This window comes from Silurus aristotelis (assembly GCF_946808225.1).
Source record: "Silurus aristotelis genome assembly, chromosome: 25".
Lineage (NCBI taxonomy): Eukaryota > Metazoa > Chordata > Actinopteri > Siluriformes > Siluridae > Silurus > Silurus aristotelis.
The window spans coordinates 15,536,060-15,559,433 of NC_139598.1; the positions used below are offsets into that span (position 1 = coordinate 15,536,060).

Below are 23,374 nucleotides of genomic sequence, written 5' to 3' on the forward strand. Positions count from 1 at the left end.
AATTGTTTACTGTTTTGTTTTCTGCACTGAAAAGAAAGAAAGAAAGAAAGAAAGAAAGAAAGAAAGAAAGAAAGAAAGAAAGAAAGAAAGAAAACAATCACAAATGTAAAATAAAGAAATTTACTAAATGTAATAACAGAAAGCAAGCAAAAAATAATAATAATATGTTTATCATTATGTTTTGCACCCTGGAAAGAAAGAAAGAAAGAAAGAAAGAAAGAAAGAAAGAAAGAAAGAAAGAAAGAAAGAAAGAAAGAAAGAAAAAAAGAAAGAAAGAAAGAAATACTAAACTGTTTTACTTTTCACTGGAATTTGTAAAAGCCAGATAGTGAAACCCTAATCACACACCATTAGAGACACACACACACACACACACACACACACACACACACACACACACACACACACACACACACACACACACACTCAGTCAGGTGTGTCTGAGAAGTATGTGAGGGTGGTGCAGGACATGTATGAGGACAGTGTGACAGCAGTGAAGTGTGCAGTAGGAACGACAGACTGGTTCAAGGTGGACATTGGATTGCAGTGGTGATGGACAGGTTGACTGATTAGGTCAGACAGGAGTCTCTGTGGACTATGATGTTTGCAGATAATATTGTGATTTGTGGTGAGAGTAGTGAGCAGGTTGAGAAGAGCCTGGAGAGGTGAAGGTACATGCTGGAGAGAAGGGAAATGAAAAAGTCAGTAGGAGTAAGACAGAGTACATGTGTGTGAATGAGAGGGAGGGCAGTGAAGTGGTGCGGTTGAAGAGATGGGAGAAGAGATGGAGAAGGTGGATGAGTTTAGGTATCTGGGGTCAACAGTGCAAAGTAATGGAGAGATTGGGTGGAGAAGAGTGATAGCAGGAGTGATTTGTGATAGAAGAGTATCTGTGAGAGTGAAAGGGAAAGTTTATAGGACTGTGGTGAGACCTGAGATGTTGTATGATTTAGAGACAGTGGCATTGAGTAAAAGACAGGAGGTGGAGCTGGAGGTAGCAGAGCTGAAGATGTTGAGGTTTTCGTTGGGAGTAATGAGGATGGACAGGATTAGAAACAAATTTATTATAGGGACAGTGCATGTAGGATGTTTTGAAGACAAGGTGAGGGAGGTGAGATGGTGTGGATATGTGCAGAGGAGGGACATGAAGTAAATCTGTAGAAGAATGCTGAGGATGGAGCCACCAGGTAGGAGAAAAAGAGGAAGGCCAAGGAGGAGGTTTATGGATGTGGTGATGGAAGACATGCAGGTAGTTGGTTTGAAAGAGGCAGATGTAGTCAAGTGGGTATGGAAACGGATGATCCGCTGTGGCGACCCCTAATGGAAGAAGCCGGCAGAAGAAGATTTAAGTTAAGAAGTTAAGAAGTTGTGTAATCTTCTTTCAAAACATTTTAGTTCCAGTCATGGTTAAAGTATATGAGGACAAAAGTGTGAGAAGATTTCAGAAAAAAGTTTAGAAGAATCCATTTCTTCTGGCCCAGATCTTGAGCTTGAACATTTATTGAATATTTGGGGTGGTAGTTGTGAGCAGTGTCTTCTAGGAGTCTCTTATCTGAAGGATTCAGTCAAGAGTTTGTTTGAAATTTTTAATGCTTGTCTATAAAGTTTTTAATATTTTAGCTCGCAAATACCTTCCCGACATACCAGAGCTCCATTCTTAATCATGATCACGTAGATCCTCCCATCAGCTTCTTTTACATGTACTAAGAATTAAGCACAAAAACAGAGGTGATTGATCTTTTGCTAAATCTTTGTTAATAACTTACTTTTATTCTTTGGCTTTTAATTCCTAAAGAATGTTAATTTTTATTATTTTCCTGACTGATACTTGTTTGTGAATGCAGCATTTGTTTTAATTATGACTTTTTATTGTAACATGTTTTGTTAATGTCTCATTATAAAAGCTGTTATAAATAAAACTTAAGATCGATTTGATTTGATTGAGGATTAACAAGAACACCCATTGAAAAGTCATCATATTAAACCTGGTCAGCATCTGACACTGGAAAAAACGAAGCCCTTCAATAAAAAAAAAATCAATGTCTTTGGTAATATACTTAAACAATGATTTGTTTTACATCGTTCTATATTCACATACTTTTAGGTTTACATTTGTGCCATTTGGCTGACGCTCTCATCCAGAGTGACTTACATTTTGTCATTTTATACAACTGAGCAGTTGAGGGTTGAGGGCTTTGCTCAAGGATGCAGCAGTAGCAGCTTGGTGGGATTTTAACTCCACCTTTTGCTCAGAATTCAAACATTTTAACCACTGAGCTGATGATTTGTGCAAGTACTATCCTTATGAAAAATTGATATTGGGGCTGTAGGTCAGAGATTTAGATTCACTCCCAGAGTCACAGTTGTGGTTTGAGGCTGACAGTTGAGACACTTTTTAACCATTGACCAAAACTCCTTAGTGCTCAACCAGCTTCGGTTGTACTTAATTTTTATGCAAATCTCTCTTAACAATAAATGCAAACATTGCTTCTCCCTATAATAGATCGTTACCTACAGTATATACAACACAAAGTTATGCAAAAAAGCTTTAGTTTGCATTGTCTTGTTGACATATAATTTCCCATACTATGCGCCCATTGAGTGTTTTTGTTGTTGTTGTTTTTAATGTTATACTGTCCTCTAGTGGCGCAATTTCAGAATGCATCAAACAACTATAGTCAGAGCTGAAGATGCTGAGATTTTCATTGCCAGTGATGAGGATGGACAGGATTAGAAACGAGATTATTAGAGGGACAGCGCATGTAGGACGTTTTGGAGACAAAGTGATAATGGACCCATTGAGATGGTGCAGAGGAGGGTCATGGGGTATGTCGGTAGAAGAATGCTGAGGATAAAGCACCCAGGAAGGAGGAAAAGAAGGAGGTTTATGGAGGTGGTGAGGGAAGACATGCAGGTAGTTGGTTTGAAAGAGGCAGATGTAGAGGACAGAATAATATGGAGACGGATGATCCGCTGTGGCGCCCCCTAACGGGAGCAGCCGAAAGAAGAAGATCAAAGAACTATAGTACTTAGAAAACGTGTTTTTTCGGCTTTTCCATGCTCTAACACAGAGATGCCCAAACTACGGGCGTAAGTCGGTCCGTGGTGACTTTTGAAAAAAAAAAAAAAAAAAAAAACTTTAGAAAAACAGTTTTACGTCTCCAGTTAGGAACTCTATTGTACAATAAATTGGATTGTTACTAATTGTACTATAAGTAAAGAAAATTACAGCCATGTTATTTTTAAATATTATGAAATTATAAATGACAGGAAACGTGGAAAAAATGTAAATATGTTTGGTATAATTCATTTATTTTCAGCCCAGAGTTTGATCTTTGGTCCTTCATAGGTAAAGGTTTGGGCTCTTCTGCTTTGGTGGCTCACATCCTAAAGTTCCTCTAGCAATGGTAAAATAGATTACCTCTTCAGACATGAGGGCAGTGGTAGCTGAAAATGCACCATGAAGCACTTTAAAGTCGATCAATCGATGTTACAACCAAGATACAATTAGTATTCATTTTTTATTTTTTGCTTCTGGCCAATGATTTTATATTGTAACTTCCTATTATACAGTATATTACTAATAGAGCTGCCAGTGAGATCAGTGCAGTAGCACTTAATTCTTAATCTTAAATTAACCAAACCATTCTGTTCATTCCATCAACACCATCACACTCACCATACAGTAGGCACAATGTCCTGATTTCATGGCAGAATTTCATTTAATTAAAAAAATCTGCTCTTCAAAAAAGCTCTGTACAATATAGTGATTAACATTAAATGGTATTTTTTTTAAAAAAAACCTACCTTTTTTTTTTTTTTTTACACCATTGTAATACACTGACCTGCACATTTATCAAATTTGTGAATCTTGTGGTGAATTAAGCCCAGCTCTGTAATCTGCTTAACTAATGCAGTTATATTTCCAAAGTTCTAGTTCAGTAAAACTGATAATACAATGCAAAAAAATAATAAAATAAAATTCTTATTATAAAAGATTTTATTGCTTAATACAGCTATTCAGTGGCCTTTCATGAGAAATGAAACAGGTCTTTATATTACAAATGGCATTTCCCCCCTTTTGTCATTTATGGCATGGTGGACCAAATCAAATGTCACCACAGGCCCTTTTAGCATCTCCACACTAATTTTTAACAATGAAAAAGATTCACCAGAAATGTGTGGAATGCTCATTAAAACAATGCTTTTAACATTACTGATATTATATGAGAATTGAAAAGCTTGTATATTTTCTGAAATCTTTATTTTATTGAAAACCATTTAGAACAAGTGATTTTAGAATTCACAAATCATCTTTCCAATACAGGTGTATATAACTTAAAATAAAAACTTTTTTTTTTTTTTTTTTTCTTTTTCTTACTGTTTGGAGACTTCATATTCTGAATTTATTCATGTTTGAATTTCTGTTCAAAATTTATCGATTGCTTTTATGGTTTTATCTATGTTAATAAGAACATAATGCAAGAATTAAAATACAGTATTTCTGTAAGCACACAAGAACAGTTTAAAACACACTATAGCTGCCTTATGAGAATGTTTGGTGTCTAAAAGATAATTAAAAGACCCAGAAAACTGTCCAGGAGTTTGAAAACCAATTGAGCGAGGGCAAAACATTTTAGCATGGGTGGCTTCATTAAAAATGGACATGGAGGCAAACAACAAACTATAAACGATATTCTTAATATAAAACTTGGTAAAAAATAGTTATTTCAAACTGTACAGTCACCAAAGACACAGAAGCATTAAACAATTGCTTGGCTTTTCATTTGGCGTCTGCTGCGGCTTCGGCCTTTTGCGCCTGTAAGAAATAGAAATGGAATGATTGCAGGCACAATTGCAAATGTTATAGCAGGTAAAATAAAATGCACAGAAAATACTTCAGCATCCACCTGGACCTCATGTTGAAGTTGTTCAGTTGAACAAAACCTACATTTTGCTCAGATAGTAAAGCTTCATTTGCATGTCAAATGACTACTAGAGACATTTTTGGCATACTGGGGTGGCGATTAAAAATAAAAAGACCCTCAATCTGATCGGTAGAGTAAAAAAAAAATATATATATATATATATATATATATATATATATATATATATATATATATATATATATATATAGGGTTATTTAAAAATAATGAACCGATTTCACTACACACTATTTTATTAAGGAAAAGTAATACAAAACTCCATGACATTATTCCAATGAGCAGAGGAGTGCTTGAGATTCCTTACAAACTTCATTTTTCATTTGATCACTGACTATTTCCATGACGATGCTTGAGAACTGAAGCAATGCGTCATGATATCGTTTTTTTTAATAACCCTGTATGTGTGTGTGTGTGTGTGTATATATATATATATATATATATATATATATATATATATATATATATATATATATATATATATATATATATATATATATATATATATATATGGTAAAGCACGTTTAACTCACCTGCTCTGCCTTGGCGTCTCCATTCTCAGCAGGATTTCCCTTCTTCCCTTTGGCTGCTTTCTGCTATTTTAGATAATTGTATTATTATAACACATGCATTAATAGCAATCAAATTTGATCAGCAAGTTTGTGTTTTTAAGTAACAAAGTGTAATAGCCTGGTAATATACTACCTTGGGGGCAGCTTTCTTAGGCTTGGGGGCTGGCTTGGGAGGAGCAGGCTTCTACAAATAACAAAAGAGCAACAAATGAACAAACAAACACAAACATATATATATATATAATGTTAATTTTAAAAGAATCGTATTTGGGGGTTAAAAAAAACACACGATTAAAAACAGTGCAAGAAGCAAATGAAACACAGTGACGTACGGCAGAGAGTCTTGCAGAGCGCCTGGTTGGCTGCAAAAAGGACACAATAAGATTATTAGTCATTCTGCTTTTTAAAAAACTCTGTCTTTGTTTGAGTTATGTTTTTTTTGTTTTAAACAAAATAGTCAGAATTTTAGCACCCCCCCCCCCACACACACACATGTAGACAAGAAATGGTAGATTAAAATAAACAAATAGATACAGAAAAAATTTTCCATCACTTCAAAATTCTGATCTGTTGATTATATCTGAAATAATTTATATAAAAAAATATCTGAAATGTTTGATCAAAAAGACACACACCTCTTCCTTGGCTTTGGCAGCCTTATCTCCATCGGCCTGCAGAAATCAAACAGAAGAAAAGAACAATTAGAATTTGCATGCATTTATTTTCAATTAAAAAGAAAACAAAATTTACAAACACACACATATACACAAAAAAAACCCCGCAAAACGTTAAAAACAAAAATATGTTCCTCATATACATATAAACTAATATTTCCAACTATAAATACATTTATACATATATGTATAGATATAGAGAGTATTATTGTAATTATAATTATGTAAAAACTCTTTAAAATGTATAGAAAACACCGAAGACAGCTTCATGTATTTGCTCTACTCCTCCATTTTGTGTGCATTTTCCCCCCTTATTCATTCCTCCTCAGCACTCTCAGCTTTCCCGCGCTTATTCAAATTCAAATCTGAGCGAGAGCGCGCGACGTTTCCTTTCACAAAAAAAGAAGCCCAGAGAGTGCGCGCGCGCCTAATAAAAACTCATCGCGCGCACAAAAAAAAAGAAAAAAAAAAAAAAAGTCTTCCGCGTGACGTTTAAAATTTAAACCTGCACATTTATAACGGTCGCCGTTTGGCGGGAATATCGTGTTATTTTCATTTAATAGTAAAAAAAAACCAAGATATTTATATACGACAATTTGCCAAACCATTTGTACTTATTCATATATTTTTTCAAATATGCATAAACAAATAAGGGATTAGCTTGTTTTCGTTCTTTTTTTTTTCCCTCCACCCGACAGGTGGTCCTTTAGTATGGTATTTTTCACATTTTAAAGACCAATAGAAAACCATAAATGGCTATTTCTTTTTAAATAAAAGTTAAACACGTCCTATTAACGAGTTAACCCCCTCAGAAAAAAAAACACTAGGAAACCAAATACATGAGGTACACATCCTTACTTTAAATGTTAGACACGGTCGAATCCACCATTATTTATTTATATATTATTTATGCTTAACAAATTAACCACACAATTTAATATTATTTATCATTTTATTTAAGGTTATCAATCCTGTCAGCTTAATAAACTGACAGTTGACGTCGCCTCCATTCTTGGGGAAAAAAAAAAAAAGCTGAACACTAAGCATTAGTTCAAACGTAATAACAAACATTTTTCACTTTTATTCCAAAAAACAATACAATATATTTTTTTGGGGATAGTTTTTGGTTTTAGAATTACACGAAAAACGACTTAATGGTGCTGTTTTTATTCCCCCCCACACACCTTCCTGAGTGTAAAGCGACCAGCATTGTGTGGAAAGGATTTATTTTTACACTTAAAGGCTAAATATATGAATTCTCAGCGCCAAAATTAAATATAATTCCATGCTTTAATTGCAGAATAAAACAAGAAATGTCGTGGTTAAAAAAGGTCTTACCTTTCTTTTAGGCATCCTGGCTTTTAAGTAGGCAAAGGACACAAAAAAAATTAGAAAAAAATCAGGCTTTTTTTTTTTTGTCTGGACCTAAGGTTTCCGGACGCGAGACACCGTCGTGCTCTCCTCACGCTGTGTTAAATACAATAACGGCTGTGTATGTTTATTTAGTTTTTTATATTGAAATATTAAGATAGGAAACCGGTTTGAACCAGATTTCCCATTTCGAACTCAGCCATTGGCCGAGGGGGTGATCACGTGCCCATGGGCAGCGTTTAGCTTTTAAAGAGACATGCGCAGAGAATAAACGAGGCAGGAAGCATGGTTTCAACGGGAGGGGCGCTGTGTCTGTCTGTCTGTCTGTCTTTGTGTGTGTGTGTGTGTGTGTGTGTGTGTGTGTGTGTGTGTGTGTGTGTGTGTGTGTGTGTGTGTGTGTGTGTGTGTGTGTGTGTGTGTGTGTGTGTGTGTGTGTGTGTGTGTGTGTGGCCTTGCCATCGAAAAGCTACGGCCAAACGTTTGTGGACACCTTCATACACCTTCATGTCAAGCATCCCCATGTGCATTTCTGAACAAACCCTTCCACATGTAAGCCTTGTTTGCTTTTATAATGAGATCCACTCTCTTTTGAGAAGGGCTTCCCACTAGATCTTGGAGACTGGCCGAGGGGGATTTAATGAAAGCATCATATCATCATATCAGGGGCATTGGTAAGGTTGATGTTTGGTGACGAGGCTTCCAGCATTCCAGTTCATCCTGAAGGTGTCTTGGAAAGTCAAGGTTGTGCTTAGGGTTCAGTGCAGGACCCTCCATCCTCCACTCTAACACAACCCTAACATACTATGGTCCGCTTTGTGCATAGGGACAGAATCGTGCTGGAACACTCCTTATGTCTTTTACTTCCAGTGAAGGAAACCTGTAGCGTGACAGCTTACAAAGACAAACCAATCAATTGTTTACTTCCATATTGGTTGGGGAAGAACCACATATGGGTGTGATGGTTCAGGTCAGGTGATGGAACAAATGATTTTCCATGCGGATGTTTGTAACGTTGAATATAGCTATAAATGGTTTAGTGCAATAGGTTTTTTCTTAATAAAGAATCCATTTTAAATGCACTTAAAAAAAACTTCGGGATATGCCGAAAATAACCAGCTTTAGTTCTGATTCAAATTCCCTCTGGTTCAAATCATGGATTAATGTTCTTCAATAGAATGTCCCAATTGATTTTTAAAACACAAGCCAGGTGAGTAGGTCTTTGTGGCTGCACCTCCTTCTATTCAACCCCAGTAAGATTTATTCTTTTTGCCAATTTGAACCAAAGTCGAGATCAACAATCACCTTGATCCAATGAGAACACAAATACTGTGCTTTGATCTGATTGAGCACCTAATAGAAAATTTGAAGCGAAAAATTAGACAGCGCTTCACACTCCATCAACACGACGTGAAAATGTGTCCTAGAACTAGGATGCTGGTACAACAATCCTGAACTGAGCACAACCCTGATGCAAATGTAAAAAAAAGTCGAAGTTCATTCAGACAAATGTTTCTTCCCCTTCACGACTCGCTTTACATTCCATGTGGAAAAATGCAGACCCAATTAGATTTCTATGTTTTTTAACTTTCTTAAACTTTATGCTAGTTTTCTTGTCAGTTTCTTGATGGTGGTACACGTATCTAGAAATGAGCACAACCCTGATGCAAATGTAAAAAAAATATATGTCCAAGTTCATTCAGACTGCAAATGTTCCTTCGCTGTAATGACTCCCTTTACAATCAGTGTGGAAAAATGCAGACCCAATTAGATTTCTCTACTTGTTTTATAAGCCTTCTTAAACTTTATGCAATTTTATTTGTCAGCTTGTTTGACATAATATTTAAATATCTGTACTTCGTGAGGCTTTTAAATTCCTTACTGTTCAGAACCTATTGAAGTAAGCCCAAAAAATGACATGCAAATAAATGTTTTAAAATCTTTTATTTTGTAAGAGAAACAAGGCTTTAAATACACATGTAGTCACAGTAATCTCAAGCAGTCCAATGTCTTCAGCCCTTTGAGGATGTAGTAGCACTGGTTTGCTTAGAAAATCACTAAGCAAAAGTTCCACTAATGGTGTAACCATGGTGTCCATTTAACTTGGTCAAGAGCTGTGTCTCAAATCGCAAAAAAGTACATGTAATACGTAGTAATCTTTAAAGAAAAAAAAAATGATAGCATGTAAATCATACTTTTTAAGTGGATTTATTCAATCCAAAGATTCAAGATAATGAGGCAGCTTGATTCAAATTGGAATGAAACTAACAATAACACAAACATAAGTGTGTTCTAGATCTGTAACACTCATGTCATTCCAACAGTACCTGATATACTGTGATTTTCAGTTTTGCAATGCACTAGATCTAACTATTTTTTTCCTTTCAGGCTTTTGTTTGAAAGTTTTGACCCTTGTCCCTTGCTTTTATATCTCTCATCTTTCTTTTTACCCAATTTTTGCCCAATTTGCCATTTTACCAGCTCCCACTCACCAGCTAGTTCTCCTCATAACATGAAACCTAACAACCAGAGATGGCGAAAAAGAAAGCATACTTTTTGTGACACAAGTAAAACCACTGCACCTTTCGAACTCCTGCCGGGTCACCCTCGGAGGAAAGGACTATCTGCCTTCTTCTAAATTATTTTGCTCACAGATGCCCATGTTGCGCTGACTGAAAGCTGAAAGATAATACACCATCCCTGCCAACCATGACCAGTGCTCATAGACTCCCAAACCAGTTTCCTAAAATGCAATTCAAGAATTTTATGTAATCTTTGTAAGTAATACACTATATTGCCAAACGTTTGCAGAAACCTGGTCATAAGTTTGGTATGTGCTTTTTGAGTATTGCATTCCACATTTTATCCCGATCTGCTCTAATAATTCCCTCCACTCTTCTGGGAAGATGTTCCACTAGACTTTGGAGTGTGCTTGTGGACATTTGTGTTTATCAGCCACAAGGGTGTTAGTAAAGTCATGGACTGATGTAAAGTAAGGAGGTCTGGGGGTGTAGTCAGTATTCACATTCATCCCAAAGGTGTTCAAGTAGGGTTGAGATTTAAAAATAATCAAAAATAGGAAATTCAGGTATGTGATTTAAGACACAGCTCAATAATGACATATTAGAGCTACACATTCATAACTCGCACACCTCAAAGATGTTTAAATCGATGTTGACATATAGTTTCACATACCTAGTTTTGAGAACCATCTTTAAGACAAAGTTAAATAGCTCAAATCCCCATAAAACGGGGTACATCATCCGTGTTGTCGAAACTATGTACAAATTTGTAAATTTATAAAAAAATCTTCTTACTTTATTGGGATTTGGAACCACATCTACAGGCAGCCATGTTGGACTCAGCACCACAGCCCTACACAATGCTTCTCCGATCTGACACAGCCAATGGGATCGGAATTAGCCACCAAAATATATCAGACACGTTGGAAGCAGTTAGTGATTCAGGACTGGATACATTTTAACAATCAAAGTTTAAGCAACAGCAGTCAGGCTGCTCATTTGCTCAAAGAAATTGTCTCTTTTCTGTTGAAGGGCACCGAGGAAGCGGCTCACTCGCTCCTCACGGCCAGCCGTATAGCTTAGCAGTGCTGAGTGACGAGAGTGGGCGTCTATAGGCTTGCCGTTTCTGCCCTGCCGAAGAAGTTCGGCTACACACGAACGATCGGACTCCAGCTGCTGCGCGGTTTCAGCCTCTTTGTGCAGCTCCCGTGCTTTCTAGAACATAACACGACACCACACATTGCATTTAAAGGTAAGCCAAAAAGGTAAAGGTGCTTTTTACTCCTCACATGTATGTTACAGCACAATGAAATTCTTTCTTCGCATATACCTGCAATGTTAGGAATTTGGGGTCAGCGTGCAGGTTGATACAGTGACCCTGGAGATCAGAGCGCTAAGGTCCTTAAAAAAGGGCCCAAGAGTGGCAGCTTGGTGATACCAGGGCTTAAACCCCCCAACTTTCCTGTCAGTAACCCAGAAACTTAACCACCGAGCCACTTTCCCTAGTGGCCACGTTGGGTTGAACGAGAGAGCTCACTCGAAAAGTGTTATTAAATGCAGGTCCAAATATAAAAAATTTTAATTCACACCCTTACTTAAAAAAAACCCAAAACAAAACAGAACCATAGTATTAACTGCAATTGATGAACAAAGTGATCTATGAGGTGGTATCAAAAAGTTAGAGACTAATGGTGCTAACCAGTGCTATTCTGACCATGTGCTTTACCACATCTGTGAATTAATCATGGACAGCAAGTTAGAATGAAGAGCAAAGCGTGAAATTTTGCGTGAAACTGGGCAAATCTGCCACGACATGACATGACATACGGAGACGCTGCAATGAGTCGTCCGAGAGTGTTGAGTGGCACGTGCACTTCAAGAGCGGAAGAACATCACTAGATGACGACGAGAGATCAGGAACACCTTCAACAAGCTCAATCCCTGAAAATGTCGAAACCATTCAGCAACTTGTGCATGATGATCATCGGAGAATAATCCACATGGTCTTACTTGACCACAGGGCCACCCTATTCACCAGACTTGGATCCTGTGGACATCGCCCTCTTCCCAAAAAGGAAGATTCAGCTCAAAGATTATTTTGACACCATTGCGGAGATCCAGCGCGAAACGCAGGAAGGTGCTTTACACGCTACGAAAAGAAGACTTTCAGGACACATCGCAGAAGTAGCAGGAATGCTGGGCGCTTTATACAGAGCTAGTCTCGAAACGTTTTGATACCACCTCATATCTGTCACAACGATTAATGCTCTGGTTTGCTGATCAGAAGGTCGGAGGTTCAAGCCACCGCACCACCAAGCTTTCCACTGTTGAGCCCTTGAGCAAGACCCATAACCTCTTCTGTTAAAAAGGCACCGTATCATGGCTCACCCTGTGCTCTAAACCAAACTTCCAAACAAGCTGGGATATATGCACTCTGCTTAATGTACAAGTGACAAATAATTTTCCTGGTTGACAGGCTGCCGTCTTACCTGAATAGAGCGATAGTTCAGCTGGTACTGCAAAACTGCCTCACAGAGATTCCAAAAAGAGTATTCTGGCCACAGGATGGACTGGAACACTATGCAAGAGTGAGACGTCTTTGGAAAGGAAAGGAAAGTTTATATAATGAGAGTTCATTCCCTTAATGACACATTGCAGATATATGATTGAGGTCTCACAAAACTGATAATTGATAAAAATTACATTAATTTAGTTATAATTTAGAAACAAAATGCTGTAGAACATTCAGTTCTGGTTGGTCAGGAGAATTTTATGACAAAAATTACCTTCTGCAATCATTATATCAGCATACTCAATATAATATATGGATGTCTAGTATGTGTAAAAAGCATGAGATGTTCATTAAGCATTTTTGAAAAGAATCTCCAGTCCCACTGCTTTATTTAGTCAGAAGTAATGCTGCAACAACTAACTGAAAAAAAAATTCCTTGTCAACGAATGGCTTTATTGATTAGTTGAGCTGCTCAAGTAACGGTTTAGCGTGACGGCGGAGAGTTCAGGGTCAACCGGCAGCAGGAAAAAAGTGTGTGTCACGGATGAAGGCGAAACATCAGCACGGTAGGGAAAAACTGTATTTCCTAATCATGTGAAAATGGTATAGTTTAATGAAGTGCTATTGTGTAAACTGTTTGCTAACTTTGGGACAGTCGCAATGGATCTGTTCTGGAGTCACTCGCGAACATCGAGGAGTATCCCATAGTGATGCATCGAGCATCACATAGTGATGGATTAAAATTAAACTGTGCGAACAAACACTAAATCTAGAAGCAGCAATAAACAATAAAAAATTTCCCCATCAGCTTGCTGCGTTTCTCCGTTCCATTCTCTTTTTTATGGCATTTGTCCACTACAACAGTAACTTATCTTTTTTTAAACGTGATTTACTGTGGCTTTACTACGTTTAAATGCTTGTTTTTTAATGTGTATATTCAAGTTATGCATATATCATTTAATTATTATACAAGATTAAATGTATTATGTATTCTAGATATCTTTATAAAATGTCTGTGAATTGTTCTTTTTAATAAAAATTGTCAAAACAATGTCGCATTATATTTTTATATTGATATTTTAAACATGGTGGCCAACTTGCCATCTGTAATTATCATTAAAACAATACAAATGTTGATCAACACAAATTGCTTCACTTTGTATACTCAAATGTGTTTTGAATTTTTATTTAATTGTTTTTTACAAAAAGAAGCAAAAGAGCATGAATTAATTTGTTCAAAGGAGAAATCCCTCATGTACGCCACTATAAGCTTTATAAAATGTCAAAACTAAATGTGTGGCTTGTGCATTTTTTTAAATCACACTTTTATACATAAGTACTTTAAATTAAGGTTTTATATAGTTATAATAAGCACTTTTTTTTAAATCTAATTAATCAGAAAAAAAAGAACATCAGATTAATCGATTATTAAGTTAGTTGCAGCCTTAGTCAGAAGTAAGGCAGAGTTTTCTTACCTTGTTTTTTTTTTTGTTTTGTTTTAAATTAACATGAAATTACATTTATCTCATTCATACAACTAAGCAGCTATTGGGGGGGTTAAGGGCCTTGCTCAGGGGCCCAGGAGTGGCAGCTTGTTGGGGTTTCACAACCTTCAGATCCAAAGTCTAATACCTGATCTCACTAATGCGCCTGTGGCTGAATGAACACAAATCCCACAACTACGCTACAAAATCTATTGAAAAGCCTTCCCATAAGAGTATTATTGTACTATCAATGAGGAACTTAACAAATCTATCTGGTTGTGATGGTAAGGTGTCCAAAAACTTTTGACTGTACAGTGTATGGTTACCCCCCACCACATGTTTATTCTATACTACCCATCTAGAAATCACTAGACCAAATGTGGAAGGAGATGAAGTTGACAACAGGTGGTGGGGGGTTGGGGTTGGGGGAAAGAAGTCCTATCAACCTGACACTCACCAAAACGCTTTGCTTCTCATTTGCATAAAGTTAAAATCCTAATCTCTGAGGCGTTCCTGGTCATGGTACTTCCTGGATCTTTTGCTGACAATAACTATAAAATAATAGATTAAGTCCATTTTGGAATTAGGCTGCAACATATCAAAATGTGGCAAAATGTGGAAATAATTTAGCGCTGTGAATACTTTGGATACTCAAATACATTTGAAGGTAAATATCTTGTGAAAGTTTAAAGCGAGCACTTTTACAGGAGTAATATTTTACCTAGTGCACCACTACTTTAGGTCAAGTTAATTAGGTCAATTGTTTGTGTACTTCGTCCAACACTGTTATCTACATACAATTCTAAAAAAGCAAGAATGCGGTCAAATTTACCTCAGGAACCTGCACAGATGCACAGAAATTGGATGTAAATTGGATGTGTGGGTGGGGTTAATTTGGGATAACGCAAGTACAAGTTAGATCCCATGACATTCCATGCAGTATTGTTTAAATTTCTTAAAAAATTTATAAAAGGTCTGGCGGTCTGGAAATTCAGTTTGGTTTCTGTAGGCTTCCGTACCTGCCAGAGCAAGAAGTCGCTAAGGCGCACCTCTCCAGAAGTGCGGATGAGGAGATCAGGGTTGGGAGAGTTGCTGGTGTACAGACACTGGCTTAACAGTGCTTCTGATACATCACTAGAAGAAAAAAAAAGAAGAAAACTTTACATTTTCATTTGATAAAATTAAAATAAACTAATTTTTCTCATTGTAATACTCATTTTAACATAATTATAGAGAAGTGTGTGTGTTTGAAAGCTAAATGTATAATACGTTTAGGTCAGTTTGAGGGCTTGTACAGTTTCCTCAGTTTTTAATTTGGTCCACAGTCACACAGCAGGTGACAGAATGTAAAAGTGCTTTACAGAAAGTGATAAATGAGCTGATGGTGATTGAGATCTGTATTTGGTCCTGATTGATACATGATCAATGCAGTGACTTTTTGAACCTTTAAGCTTTCAGCATTTCTGTGGAAATATGAAGCATTAAAAAAAAGAAAGTGAGAGGCAGAGAGCTACAGACACTAGAGAGATTAAGAGAGAGAGAGAGAGGTGGGGTGAAGCAGAGAGCAACACCAAAAGACAGGCAGTATTCTGGAGGGAAAAAGTGATAGCAAAAGAAAGGGAAAAAGAAGGATGATAGATAGTGTGAGAGAGAAGAAGCTAGGGAGTATGAAAGGAAAAGAGACTCACTGTATGTTAATAAAAAAGTGAGAAAGATGGAAATGGTGGGAGGGAGAGAGAGAGAGAGAGAGAGAGAGAGAGAGAGAGAGAGAGAGAGAAAGAGAGAGAGAGATGTGAGGAAGCATGAAAATCTAAGACAGCAAGAGATAAGAGAAAGAGACCCAGTACATGTGAATAAGAAAGTGAGAGAGAAAGATGGGGAGGGAAAAAGAGATAGGTAGGGGGAAGAAAGATGATGGAGAGAGTAGCAGAGGGGAAGTATGAGAGAGAAAAACAGCAAGAGATAGGGTAAAGAGACTCCATGTATGCAAAAGAAAGAGTGAGAAAAAAAAGCGATGGAGTATGAGAAAGAGAGCAAAAGACAAGGTAATAAACTGTGTATGTGAAGAAAGAGAAAGAATGGCAAGTGTGAAAAAGTGAGAGAGGTAGGGGAGGAGAAGGATGATGTAGAGATAGTAAGAGAGGAAGTAGGAAAGAGAAAGACTATAAGTATAATATGAGAGAAATAAACTATGAGAGAGAAAGGGAAAGAGAAGGATGCAAAAGAGAGAGAGAGAGAGAAGGATGCGAGAGAGAGAGAGAGAGAGAGAGAGAGAGAGAGAGAGAAAGAGAGAAAAAGAGAAAAAGAAAGAAAGATGTAAGAGAAAGAGTTGAAGAAAGAGGAAGTGAGGGATTTTGAGAAAGAAAGACAGCAAAATATGAGGGAAAGTTGAGAAAGAAAGAATGGAAGAAAGAAAGAAAGAAAAAAATCGAAGAGGCAGAGAGCTACTCGGAAACAGAGGAGAGGAAAAGTGAGAGCAAACAGAACATGGAGGCAAAAAAAAGAGGGAAAATGAGAGACCAAGAAACAGACAAAAAGAAAGGAAGCAAAAAATGAATAATAGGGTAACGGGAAAGACAGAAAAAGAACGAGAGATCGAGAGAGAGAGAGAGAGAGAGAGAGAGAGAGAGAGAGAGAGAGAAAGAGTGAAAATGTGTGAGTGAGTAAAACATGTTACTGCTGAAACTTGAGAACTTTTGCAGTCTGTCACCTCATATTGCTGCTTTTTTCATTCTTGCAGGAAAACTAAAATTGCATCTCAGTGTCTATTTTTGACCCTGAATTTAAAACGTTACCGCAGTTGGATTGCTTGAAGCAAGTCACCCAGATAGAGGGCTTTCTATCACATGCTTATGCTTCAGAACTGTTCATAAACCAAAAATCATGGCATCTCAGTGTGACGTTACCTCACTATCACCCAGCACAGAAATCTACAGAGACGGAGTATGGCTAGAATTGTTATGATTACAGGGGGAGTTCAGATATTTTCAAACATCTGCATTACAGTATGTGTCTTATTCATACAGGACTACAATAAGGATCAATAATGTGAGGGGGAAGAAAAATTACCTGGACTTTATGAGGCCCTGCTCGGCTCCCCAGGCCATCTCTCGGACTGCATTTGCGATTTCATAGCGTGATGTATACGCAAAACAAACGTTCAAAAAACACCTGTCAGAAAACAAGAAATTATTTATATACACACAGGTAGTCCTCTACTCAAAATGGAGATAACAGACGACTCCATATCGTCAAAAATATCCTATGACTGTGACAGTCTTTCCTGCTTCATGCTGGTTTATAATTTTTATTTTCTGCTCTAAACTGATGGAGTTCCTATTCTTATTTTTTCACTTCAACAGGAGACGTACTTTGGCGCTTGGAAGACTTGCAGTTTGAAACCGTTTGAAACAGAAAAACACACACCGAGACAACTTTACTCTGTCGACCGCTAGCGAGAGTGGGGCATCTCACAGGGTAGAGAGATACGCTCATTCCAACTGCGCGTCCGATGTATCGTACATCGTACGCTGCTGCCTGTTGCATGGAATTTTAATTATTTTAAAAATTTTGTCGTAACGCTCTCGTCATCATATGATGGAAAAATCGCAAGTAGAACCATCATAACTCGGGGACCATCTGTAATTTATTTATTAATTATATAATTTTTTATTTTATATAATTTTATTTATAAGTAAACTGAAGAGCTCAGCTTAGTTTCTTATTCAAAGCTACTGTATGTCCTTACTTCGTGTGTGCTCTAGTTGAAACCACAGCTTTGGCAATGACATGCTGGAGATCTTCAGGAAGTAGCGTGAGGTCTCCCAATACCCGAATACACACCCCATGCTTCTCAAGGTTCTCTCTAGAATAAAAAAAAAAAAGCCCAAAACAAACACACATGGAGTCTGAATATGTTGTGTATAACCAGCATCTATTACACAATGTGAGTTTAGTCAGACTCACTGCTCATCGAGCAGCCGGAGGAACTTCTCTTTAGCCAGCTCCATCAGGCCATTCACTTCCTCTTTGGAGCGTTTAAAGTTCTCTATGCTGAAAGCGTACACTGTTACCTCGTGGATGCCCAGGTTTAGACACCATCGAAGAGCCTGAGAGAGAGAGAGAGAGAGAGAGAGAGAGAGAGAGAGAGAGAGAAAGAGAGAGAGAGACAAAGAATATCTAAAGGAAATGATGTAATCTTGGTAATCACATTCTGCTGAAGATCCTTTTCATTACACTTTACTTTTCTACACCTTCTACACTTTACATTCACAAAATTAAGTCATTGTGTGAGAACATTGTCAATGTGGTAGTATGTATGCATGTTTTTTGAGGAATTTGCCACATAAATTTGTTTGGCTGATTTTCCCGGTCTCTTATAGGAAATGGTTTTTATGGAGTTTAATGTTGAAACAATAAAATGTATTAATAAAAATATAATTATGAATTATAAAGTAAAGTAAAACGTTAATACAGTACAGTACTGTGTACATAAAATAGCTTTTTTTCGTTTGTCGTGGTTTTTCATTTATCGTGGGCGAGTTTGGAACTTAACCACCGCGATAAATACATTATATATCATTTTTATATTATACAATCCGTATATACACCGTATATAACCTTTTGCACTGTTGTACAATGTACCTACCTCATATTGCTAATTCATGTCTCGTATTTCATTACATATATTGTGCCTTACACACATTTTGTGAACTGTTTCTTAAAGATCTTATATACATATATTTTTTTTTACTGTACTTGCTCAACAGATTCTGCACTTGTTTCACTGCCCACAGCCTTTATATGAATTTGCTGTTCATATATTTAAATATTCATCTGCACTTGCATCCATTTGTACAATAAATCTCTTTGCTGTTTTCCTGTGTATCCATGTATAAAGGTGTATTGTATGTATGTATGTATGTATGTATGTATGTATGTATGTATGTATCTATCTATCTATCTATCTATCTATCTATCTATCTATCTATCTATCTATCTATCTATCTATCTATCTATCTATCTATCTATCTATCTATCTATCTTTATATTGAATCAAAAAAATGATTTGGAATCAATGTGATAAAATAATGTAGTTTGGTTATATTTTTTTACAAATGGAGAGTAAATCAGTTTTTTACAGGTTTAAAATAATGAAAGAAATGAAGGGGAAAAATTAAGTTAAAGAATTGCAATTTCAATACTTTCACTAATTGTGATTATTATTTTAGATTTTTTGTAATTTTTTTTAGGTTTGTCACATTTCTCACACATCACTTTGCAAACTGTTCAAACTGGGTTTTTGGCGGGAAAAGATTCGCCTTCCAAAAGTCTCTCACACCCGGGGCTGAGACGTGACAAAACAAAAACTTCCCTGAAAACGGAGCCACACCCACATTCTTTTATTCATTTTGTGCAAAAACACTCAAAAAACAGGCCCAACAACTAATGGTGGTTCTGCCAGCCGTTTTATGAAAACGTGGACCTGTAAAGCAAGAAGTTGATATAATGCTTGGCAGGAGATCCCAGTAATCAACACACTCCATTTTAAAGTACTACACAAGGAGTAAGACACATGGGATATTTTGCTATAGGAAACTCTAAAACATGTCCTTATTTATTAATGAATGACACCTGGTGCTTTTCCTCCATTTATAATTACACGTAATAAAGGTTTTAAATGACTCACTTCAGCCAGTTTGTCGAAGCCCTGAGTGTGGCCTTTCTGTCTTTCCACGTGTTTCTTACGTGCATAACGTCTGTTCCCGTCCATAATAAAGGCCACGTGTTTGGGCATCGGTCCTGCCTGTGGACAATCATAAGCAAAACATCGTCAAGGGAATCAGACAAGACAAATGATTGTTAAATGTCCCATATTTAAGGGTTACATTTTTTATAAATAATAACTATTTCAATTTATTCAAGACTGTTTATGACCCAAGAGAATCTTATAGGTGAGGTGAGCCAAATGCACTAACTGACTAAAAAGAGCCTTCATTTCCCATTACATGATCAGAAGGTAATTAAAAACACAAATATATAAAATCACCTTTAAGATGTTGGCAGAGAGCCTTTCAAGAAGGCTTAGTTCTCCTTCACGGATCCAAGACATCTAAGTGTGAGAAGTAGGTTTAAATAAGAACATTAAAGCCAAAACAAAAAGCTTTTTAAAATCAATGACGGGACCCCGAAACATTTTATTTGACCCACACATTAGCCTTTGTATTTCCTTAGGCTAGATTTTAGGTATTGTTTCATAACACTATGGGAATGTTCATAACTGTTGGTCACTATTATACAGAGAACTCAAAATAAGATATAGACAGCAGCTGTGAAAACTTTGGAAACACCCCGTCTTCTACAGCTTTTGAAACACATGAATGTTCATTTGTTTCACACACACAAGGTAAAAGGAACACACAAGAACTGGACAAAGTTTTGTGGGCAGATGAGTCCAAATTTGACATTACTGCCTCTATGAGAAGAACTTCTATGAGATGGAGAACAGGAGAGAAGATGTCAGCAGACTGCCTCACCCCCCCCCCCCCCCACAGTCAAACATAGAAGTGGAAGCTTAATGGTTTGCGGCTGTTTTGGAACACGGAACTTTGGAGATTTACTCCGGTTGAAAGAAATACTGATCCAACATGTCTACCATTTCATACTTCAACACCATGTAGTTTAATCTGCACTGCGGCTAATTGGAAACAACTTCTCCATACAACAAGCTAATGACGTCCAAGCTCTTTAAGCATCATTTAGAAAGCAAACATTCGGTTGGAGTGTTATCATGACCTTCCCAGTCACTGCAACTAAATCCTATTGAACTGCTCTGAGGTGAAAGAAAACACCAATCAGTGAAGAACACATTTTACAAGACAGTAAAACAAAGTATTGTAGCAGAATGTTTGGACAAATAAACTGTTCAGATCCCAAGAGTGTGTAAAACTATGATTCATGCTAAGGAAGGATTTTTCAATGAAAATAAAGTTAAACATCTGTAAAACATTCTTTCGGCTTCTCCCATTAGGTGTCGCCACAGCGGACCATCCGCATGTGTGATTTGGATGTTTTTACGCTGGATGCTCTCCCTAACGCAACCCTCCCCATTTATCCGGGCTTGGGACCGGCACTAAGGCTTGTGCAACCCTAATGGCTGGGGTCGGTTCCCTGACCGGAGATCGAACCCGGCCTGCAGCGGTGAGAGCGCCGCATCCTAACCACTAGACCACCAGGGAACCAGCAAAGTTAAACATCTGTACATTTATATATTTGTTTGGTCAAAGTAAATTTACATACAGTTAAATTACCCTAGAAACAAAAAGAACATGCATGTGTCTCTTAAAGGGCCAGGTGTCTCCAAACCTTTTACTGGTACTCTATATTTTGACAATCAAAAGCAAATGAAGACCACGAGCAAGACCATAATACCAAGATCTATGGGATTCCCCTTTAAAGGGTTCCTGAGAGGACCAAAAGAGAAACGTTCTCTGAACCATCCCATGCTACTATAGGATTGGTAGGACAGTGAAGGTTTGAAACGTTCTTCAAAACCTGTATAAGTGCAAGGTTCCTGGGAGGTTTCAGTTATTTAAGGTCAGATCAACGTTCCTGGAAGATTTGAGAAAGGTTGTTTCAAGGTTCCCGAAAAGTTAGAATGAGTTGCAGGTTACTGGAAAATTAGAGGAACGCCCTCAGATTCATCTACAAGTTATTTGAAAAGTGTGACTTATTTAAAAGATTACCAGAATGTTAGGGGAATGTTCTCAGGACTACTTAGCCAGAGCAGATGGTTGAATTATTCCATCAGAACATTAGGAGAATATTACAAGAACAATACGAGGACATTGAGAAAACATTCCCTGACCAATTCAGGGTGACTGGAAAGTTATTTTTTGAACATTATAGGAACATTAGTGGAACGTTCTCTGTAACATGTTTACAAAACATTCCCTAAAATGTTAACATTAAATTAAGTAAAAAAGGTTTGCTCTCAGAACCAAGAACTAACATTCCCACAACATTTTGGGAAGCAGTAATTGCTGGTCAGCTGATCATGGTGTTTTTTTTTTTACAGGGTACTTCCCCAAATCACATCCTACAACACTGTACAGTACAGTACTGGAATTCCTGCTTCACCTGAGACACAACCTTATAACAGGTTATAACTCAGACAAGCCTGAATTCAGCTCAGTATTCAGTACTGATGGACGTGTATGTGACTTCAATGCTGATCATTCATTAACACACATGTCCCTGTCCCAATCCCAGTCTAGTTTACAAAAAATGTTAATGTGGAAACATTTAATTGACACGTAACATTGTGACAAACTGTCCAAATGAAGCCGCACAAAACCTCAGACCGCTCCGTGTTTCCCCTCTGCCCGATTTCCAGCCATTTTACAGCAAATATCGGAAGCTCCAACTCACTAACCTGTTTGTAGGGTGACGTCAGCTTCTGCTCTGGAAAGGAAGTGACGTACCGGAAATGAACGGGTTTTCAAAGCGGCACGACGTCAAAAACAGAGACTAAAAAAAAAAAATTCCCAATTAATTGTAACTCTATTAATTTTGTTGGTAATTTTTAAATAGATTTGCAGAATGTAATTTTATTTAGTTATTAATATTTAATTCACGTTTTTTTAGTGATCGGTTATCATTTCACATTTGAATAAGCCGAAAAATTATGATTAATTTATTTATTCATTGTTAATAATAGTAATTCTTCTTGTTCTTCTTGTTCTTCTTCTTCTTCTTCTTTTTCTCTTAATTATTATCTATATGTATGTACTTATTTTGTATTATAGATGTAGTATTACTATCATCATTAATAATAATAATTGTAATAATATTAGTTGATATTGTTTGTGTATTTATTTATTAATTTGTCTATTTTTTTCATATGGCTCATTTGTATTTTTATCAATGTAATCATCATCATCATCATCATCATCATCTTCATCATCAATACAGAGTTCAGCTTTCTAAAATATAAAATGATAATCGATTTATTAATAAATAAACATTTATTTTGTATCTTTATTTTGGATTTTCAGTTTGTTAACATGAATGTATACATGTAAACAAACAGTTTTGATGTAGTGTACAGGTTTCAAGTGCAGAAGAGGTCAAAGTGGCTGTACAGAGCAGCATCTGTCTTTTTAAAAGCAGTTAAATACAGTTCAATAACAGGAAGATCAGGTGTGACAGTGCAAGTAGGACTAAAGTAAGAAATTTAACAATGTTACATTAACGTTTGCTGTGATTTTATAGGTTCTGGCTGCAATAAGTTGCTCCAT

General features: G+C 36.8%; 2 protein-coding genes and 1 long non-coding RNA gene across 10 annotated transcripts in view; 1 reads left to right on the forward strand and 2 right to left on the reverse strand.

Annotated features, from left to right (window-relative positions):
* The window catches only part of LOC310719601, a 310,811-nt gene that overhangs the window by 286,812 nt on the left and 625 nt on the right, over nt 1-23,374 (forward strand). The gene's annotated exons all lie outside the window — the stretch shown is intronic.
* hmgn2 (high mobility group nucleosomal binding domain 2) lies at nt 4,243-7,775 on the reverse strand. Of its 4 annotated transcripts, none has more exons than XM_083529476.1 (6): nt 7,528-7,775; nt 6,151-6,186; nt 5,848-5,877; nt 5,649-5,699; nt 5,477-5,536; nt 4,243-4,819 (listed from the first exon to the last, which is right to left on the reverse strand). In XM_083529476.1, exons 1-6 carry the CDS (start codon nt 7,540-7,542, stop codon nt 4,784-4,786), a joined length of 228 nt encoding a protein of 75 aa, XP_083385602.1. In that variant the 5' UTR covers nt 7,543-7,775; the 3' UTR covers nt 4,243-4,783. The 4 variants fall into 4 exon arrangements, with proteins under 4 accessions (XP_083385602.1, XP_083385600.1, XP_083385601.1 ...); XM_083529474.1 differs by having other exon boundaries at nt 5,477-5,539; XM_083529475.1 differs by having other exon boundaries at nt 5,646-5,699; nt 7,528-7,746.
* Nucleotides 9,489-22,585, reverse strand: dhdds (dehydrodolichyl diphosphate synthase). 5 transcript variants are annotated; one of them, XR_014531520.1, is made up of 10 exons: nt 22,510-22,585; nt 20,125-20,187; nt 19,765-19,881; nt 18,042-18,184; nt 17,824-17,940; nt 17,145-17,246; nt 15,095-15,209; nt 12,569-12,676; nt 10,036-11,294; nt 9,489-9,892 (listed from the first exon to the last, which is right to left on the reverse strand). XR_014531520.1 is itself a non-coding variant. In XM_083529468.1 (9 exons), exons 2-9 carry the CDS (start codon nt 20,185-20,187, stop codon nt 11,052-11,054), a joined length of 1,008 nt encoding a protein of 335 aa, XP_083385594.1. In that variant the 5' UTR covers nt 22,510-22,585; the 3' UTR covers nt 9,489-11,051. The 5 variants fall into 5 exon arrangements, 2 of the variants coding, with proteins under 2 accessions (XP_083385594.1, XP_083385595.1); XR_014531521.1 differs by having other exon boundaries at nt 9,489-9,917; nt 9,968-11,294; XR_014531522.1 differs by having other exon boundaries at nt 22,432-22,532.